This window comes from Antrostomus carolinensis, unplaced genomic scaffold (assembly GCF_000700745.2).
Source record: "Antrostomus carolinensis isolate BGI_N321 unplaced genomic scaffold, ASM70074v2 scaffold12761, whole genome shotgun sequence".
NCBI lineage: Eukaryota > Metazoa > Chordata > Aves > Caprimulgiformes > Caprimulgidae > Antrostomus > Antrostomus carolinensis.
Window position 1 is genome coordinate 1 of NW_010292058.1, and position 6,448 is coordinate 6,448.

General features: G+C 40.4%; 1 protein-coding gene across 1 annotated transcript in view; it reads left to right on the forward strand.

Annotated features, from left to right (window-relative positions):
- Positions 1 to 3,664: 3,664 nt before the first annotated feature.
- PTPN13 (protein tyrosine phosphatase non-receptor type 13) overlaps positions 3,665 to 6,448 on the forward strand; it is a gene marked incomplete at both ends in the record, with an annotated part of 33,769 nt that continues 30,985 nt past the window's right edge. Inside the window, 3 exons of the mRNA XM_010176816.1 lie at positions 3,665 to 3,884; positions 5,385 to 5,459; positions 5,569 to 5,743. Of these exons, the coding sequence (XP_010175118.1) occupies positions 3,665 to 3,884; positions 5,385 to 5,459; positions 5,569 to 5,743 (470 nt within the window). The remainder of the gene's footprint in view (positions 3,885 to 5,384; positions 5,460 to 5,568; positions 5,744 to 6,448) is intronic.

Here is a 6,448-nt window from a genome sequence, read left to right on the forward strand (position 1 = left end):
TTTTTTTTCTTTTTCTTCCTTTACTATTTCTTCCTTTCTCTCTATAGGAGCAGCAGCTGACGTGGATCTCTTCCTTCTGTTGCGTTTTCCTTCCACTAGATTTCGTTTCCATATCCTTCCTACTTTACCAAAAGGCATTTGTCTTTCTCAATCTATTCCTGACCTGCACTAATCGTTAGAGAATGCCTGCCTGCTTCTCTGCTTCCAACTTCCTTCTCTAATCCAATACCTGCTAATTTCTTGGTAAGTACACTAAGTGAGGAGTTAATTCACTTCCCTCTTTTATTGGAGTCAGTCTTCCAGGTGACTACTCACCTACCGTCTTCAGGTTAATAAGTGACTGTGAGATTCTGGTTTGCAGTCAGACACTGACGAAAATACAGATGAGCAGCCAAGTGCTTGTCTGATGAAGTGCTGTAGGAAACACACTTTTATGATGTTATCTGTTAGGAATGTAATTTGGATTGTTGTTGTTGTTGTTGGAGTAATAATACTTGTATATTCTGAACTTCACAGAAGAGCTCTACCTGTACGTCAACAGTATCTCCTCTTCTGTAGAACAACAGATGTATTCCTTGTCTTGGAACTTAGAGTGAATCATGCTGGTAGCATCCATAGAATATTGACAGTCTTGACCAAGACAGAGTTAGTTTTACTTCCCCAGGATACTGAATTGTGCTGATTTCTGGTTGGTGAGAGTACTTATATACTAAGTTAGGAAAATTTTTAAACCATTAGGGTTTTGAGCTTCCTCCCTGGACACCCCACACCCACCCCAATTTTCAGATAAACTAATACATGTGAACAAAGATGATAAGACAACATAATGATAACACTTCACACAGTAACATATGATTGCTTCTATTGCACAGAACTGTGTGTTATTAAAAAGGCAATTTTTTTTTTGCTGCAGTAAGGGTTTTTCACGTTAACAAGTGTTTTCAGATCCAGCCAGTTGCAACATGTCTATCTTTTTCATATCATCTTTGATAATTCATAGATATTTATGTTCAGAAAGTGTTTGTTTTTGTTCTGTTTCAGAGCCCATCCTTAGACCTTGATCTGAAAGGCGCTCGTGGGTGTATTTAACTTAGTTCATTGTGAATATTCCCACATATGTCGATCTTAATAAGCTTCCTCGTAGCGAAAAGCTAAGCATGTGCACAAGTCTTTGCAGGTCTGAGGCCTCTTCTCATTGCTTTGTCCTTTTAGGTGCACGTTATTAAGTCTGTTACAGAAAGGAACAGAGAAGGGAAGCGATGCTATGAAAGCCCTGCACAATGGAAAGGATAATGGGCTTACGTTAATAGAGTTTTCTGTAACTGCTCTGTCTTCCCTGAAATTCTCTTTGAGGAACTGGAGCATTGTTTTCCTCAGTTTGTGGTGCATGAGTGCTGTTTTATTCTTTGAACTCTGGGCTGAATCAAGAGCAGCGTGGGCAGCAGGTCGAGGGAGGTGATTTTCTCCCTCTCCTCTGCTCTCATAAAGCCCGACATGGAGTACTGTGTCCAGTTCTGGAGCCCTCAAAATGAGAAAGACATGGACCTGTTAGAATGAGTCCAGAGGAGGGCATGAGGATGATGCGAGGGCTGGAGCAGCTCTGCTGTGAGGACAGGCTGAGAGAGCTGGGGCTGTTCAGCCTGGAGAAGAGAAGGCTGTGAGGAGAACTTCTAGCGGCCTCCCAGTACCTGAAGGGGCTCCAGGAAGGCTGGGGAGGGACTTTAGACAAGGGCAGGGAGTGACAGAACAAGGGGTGATGGTTTTAAACTGGAAGAGGGGAGAATGAGATGAAATATGGGGAAGCAATTCTTTCCTGTGTGGGTGGTCAGACACTGGAACAGGTTGCCCAGAGAAGCTGTGGCTGCTCCTCCCTGGAAGTGTTCAAGGCCAGGGTGGATGAGGCTTTGAGCAACCTGGTCTAGTGGAAGGTGTCCCTGCTGATGGCAGGGGGGTTGGAACTGGATGAGCTTTAAGGTCCCTTCCAACCCAAACCATTCTGTGATTCTATGATAACATTACTCTTCTTATTTTAATCATAGAATCATAGAATGATGATTAATGCTGACTTTTTTATCCTAACCAATTAAACTTTAGTATTAAAAAGTTAGGAGAATGCAGTGCACTGTTCACACTCTTGGCATTCATTAGAAACGTTGCTGTAAAAAGGTGGGGAGGGAAAAAAATTGGTGTTATGTCCAACAATTATCATAGATAATTGTACTGTCTGGGCAGGTGCATTTTCTCTTAGTTTATTAACTGATTTGTCATCCACCAAACGTTTTTAGGTTATTTTACAAAGTAAGTATATACATTAAATGTCTTTAAAAGCCTGTAGATTACTTTTTAGTGCAAAGGACTGTACATCAGTGTCAGTGCAGTGCTTCCTCTACATTTATCTGTATTCCTGAACTTCAGTGCAACAGTACGCAGGCTTCAAAACATTTTCTTCACTCTTTCATGTTTTCTCTGCTCTAGTGTGCCATCTAAACTGACAATTAGCTTAAAATTCCTAGAAGTGTTTTTTGGTGGATGAAAGTCTTGTTAGTTTTCCCTGTCCATTTGTGTTCAAAAATTGCCTCTGTATAGTTTAGTTGACAGAGGGAGAGGATTGTGTTTTCTTGTTTTAGGATTTCTAAAGAAGCCTTGATGGGTTTGTATTTAGTTTGGGGTTTAAAGGTGTTTTTCTGTAAGCATGGGGCAGAGGAAATTGGTTTTATTTTTCTTGGATTTCTTCTTTTTTTGCATTTCCTAACCTTCTGATTTTCAAATAAAAAATGACTTCTGTTCTCCCAAAATGGGCCATGGATTTCTTTCCTTCCACAGAGAGTAAAATTGGTAGGATATTTGGGATCCACACCTGCTGAGAAAAAAAACTGGAGGAGAGGCTGCTGTGTTTTTGGGAAATACTCCTGGGGTTTTCTGTTTGGTTTTCTCTTTTACCTTTGGATTATTAATTTAGACTCTAATTCATTTTTTTGTGGTGGCTGTGTATCAACCAAGCTATTCTTAATGGCTTAACCAAGCCATTTAAAAGAAAACATTTTTTTTTCAGCAAAATAAGATGATAAAAACATTAGAGCATGATATTTCGAATAATTTAATGTATAGGATGTTGATACATATACAATTTTTATATAAATGTTTCAAACTATACTACTGCTCATGAAAAATTAGAGACAGCAGTGCTGTTCAAAGAGCTCATAAAGAATTGCTGCAGAGAAAGAGATTGGAGCAATATTACTTATATAAAGTGTACTATTATTTTAGGGGGTTTTTAGTGATGTGTTTTCGAGCATGCCTTTTTCACAGTCCCTGCTTTAACAGGACAATTAAGATATTTTCAAAGCATTAATATTTTTCTTCCTTCTGGTGTGTTCACTGGGTTTGTAGTGTCAAGTATTTTCTTTTAGACTGTAGCTGAGCCTTTATTTCCATATGAATAAATGACAGGCAGCTGGAGAAACTTGGCATGTTGACTCATTTTCTACGTTGATGGGTTGCTGTAGAGCATTAACCTCCTGGCTGCTGAATCAATGTTGTGTTTAATGTGTTATTTGATAACTAGGTTTTGTGTTCTGGGTTTCCACTTAGGTAAATGCTTAAAGCAGCAGAATGTCTCAGGTATACCTACTAACGACTTTCATCCCCTCTGACTGTACCGTAGGCAACATGAAACATCATTTGAAGGCAATCTGATAAGTCAAGAAGTGATGTTAAAGCGTCAGGAAGAAGAAATGATGCAACTACAAGCTAGAATGGCTCTCAGGCAATCCCGACCTAACCTTTACCCAGGAGAGGCAATTAGGTCTTCAATGCTTGACATCACCAGAGATCCACTGAGAGAAATAGCCCTGGAAACAGCCATGACACAAAGAAAACTGAGGGTAATGCCCTGATCTCAGGTGAACTCTTACTTTCATTGAAATAGGGCAGTGTCTTGACTGAAACTCTTAATGTGTGGGATTCATAAACTGAGTCCTGTAATAAACAGTCATCAACAGATTAAATGTTAGGTGGTTGGTGTTGCCCTGATAGGAAAGGGCTACTCTCACAAGGTAAACTGCTGAGGTTTTGTGGCATTAGTGGCTACGTAGCCTAAAGCAGTATCAAGAGATTCTAAACCAGACAGCAAGCCTTGACTTAAGGATTGCATCGATTAAACACTGTAGTGTCCTAACAAAGGTAAGGTGCAGTTTTCTTCTGTATTCTGTGGTGTTTTCAACCACTTTCATTTGCATTTATTTCTCTTAGTGGAATGTGAATGTGTGCCACCAGCATCAAAAGTTATTAAATGAGCAAGCTGGGAAGGTAAAGACAGGCAGAGAGGATTCATTTGGCCCTTGGGTTCACCTTGAATCACCGGGCAAACTCTCATTTCCTTTCCCAGCTGTTTTGGTATGTGGATGAAATATAAGATTACAGAGAAAGAGGGAGACTGAGGTATAAGTAAATGGAGTGGCTGATATTTAGAAGAGATGATGGCTTGATGCCCTCTGCTGCTGCTTTAAGTGAATTGGATTTATTTATTACTATTTTTTTAAGAAAGAGAAAACTTGAAACAAGACTCGGGTGAATTTGCTGTCCTAATCCAGGGTAATAGTTCCTGTATCTGTTTCCAGCCCAAAGCACTGTGACCAGTTTAGTTCACGTAGGCTTTAACTAACCAGGCTGGTTCCCCTCTATCCCTTAAGAGGTTTATGTGCAGATGTTTTACATACAGTACACAGTAGGTAGTAGCCAATGAAGGTTTTCTCTCAAAAATTGTATCTTGGGCCACTTTTTTAATGTGGTATTGAAGTGGGTGTTGTGCAGAGGACTTCCTTTCAGTTTCGACAGGTAACCTCTTATAATTTACAGGGTGAACTAGCAGAACATTTATTTATCTACAGGCAGACAGAAATTGGCCAGGATCTCGACTTGAACCTGGCAGATAGAATTAGGCTGAAACATTTCAGTCTTCAGGAGATGAGATTTGTGTGTCACAGGCAGAGGTTTGTCAAAGCAGAATTGCCACCGATGCAGAAAACCTTAGTAATGTCAGGCAGTTGCCTACTGAGATAAGCCCTGATGGTGTCCCACAGGTATGCAACCCACACCCTGTATTTTAAAGGAAGACAAAGAATATTACAGCCTTGGCTTTTTGGCAGCAAAGGAAGGAAAATATGCAGAGTAATAATGCCACTGATACTGTAGCTTTCCAGTGGTATCTGGCATGCATGCTGGCCAAATCAGGTTCTTTAGATTTACCAGCTCATGGGAATTCAGTACAATTTTCTCCTTTGGGCCTTTGGTTCCTCTTTGCATTTGCAAAAGGCAGGAGATAACTGTGCCTCAGTCTGTTGTTGCAGCAACACAGTATTCATTCATACTCTGGTGATTTGCAGAATTTCTTTGGCCCTGAGTTTGTGAAAATGACGATTGAGCCATTCATCTCCTTGGATCTACCAAAGTCTATCTTGGTAAGAAGGGGCTTTTCAGCAATCAAGTGGTGAGGGAAGTGTGTTAAACCAACAAATGTGCTTTTATCACAAGTGTAAATGTTGGAATATTTTATTTCACAAAATGCAGACTAAGAAGGGGAAGAGTGATGACACCAGGCGAAAAGTAAATGTGATGCTTCTAAGTGGGCAGAAGCTGGAGCTGACCTGTGATACCAAAACGATATGTAAAGATGTCTTTGATATGGTTGTTGCCCATATTGGCTTGGTTGAGCATCACTTGTTTGGACTGGCTACTTTAAGAGGTAAGAATGATTGTTTGATGTAGTTGAGAGGTAAAGAATAAGAAGAATTTAGCTAAGTGGTGTTGAGAAAAGATAAGCCTGGCATCTACAAAGCATTTACTTCGAGTTAGATTCTCTTGTATTGAGCAAAATACATTCCTCAAGGAAAAACAACTTTGCACAATAAAATTCTACGTTTGCCTGAGTAATGGCAGCTCATCCTGGGCAACCTTTTCCCTTTGGACTGCCGAAATTTCTTCCCTCCTGTTTCTTTGCTTCACTCTGACTAGTGCCCCTCAGAGGACATGAAAGGGCTTTGGGTTCTGTTAATATGCCCTGGGCAGCGTAGCAGCCTCTCATGGAGACAGATCCCTTGGGATACGTAGGAGAGCTCCTTGTATAGAAGGAGTTACCTTAAGAAAAAAAGAATTTGCTCCTGAGCTGTTAATTTTTCGCTATTAGAACTGACCACAAGTTAGACTTTTTTTTCCTCTCTGGGTAGAAGGTCATTGTGGCAGAACTAACGTGTTCAGACCCAAGTCTCCTGTCAGCATATCTCACAGGCTGTTGCAGAACAGTAGCACTGATAATATTGGCATGAGCTAGAAGCCCTTAGCAGCCTGAAAGGTTACTCTATCCATGGCAAGTTCTCAGTGCTCTTCCCAATTCAGAAAGTCTTGAAAACATTTCACAGAAATGCAAATGGGACAGAAGTAGTAAGAGAGG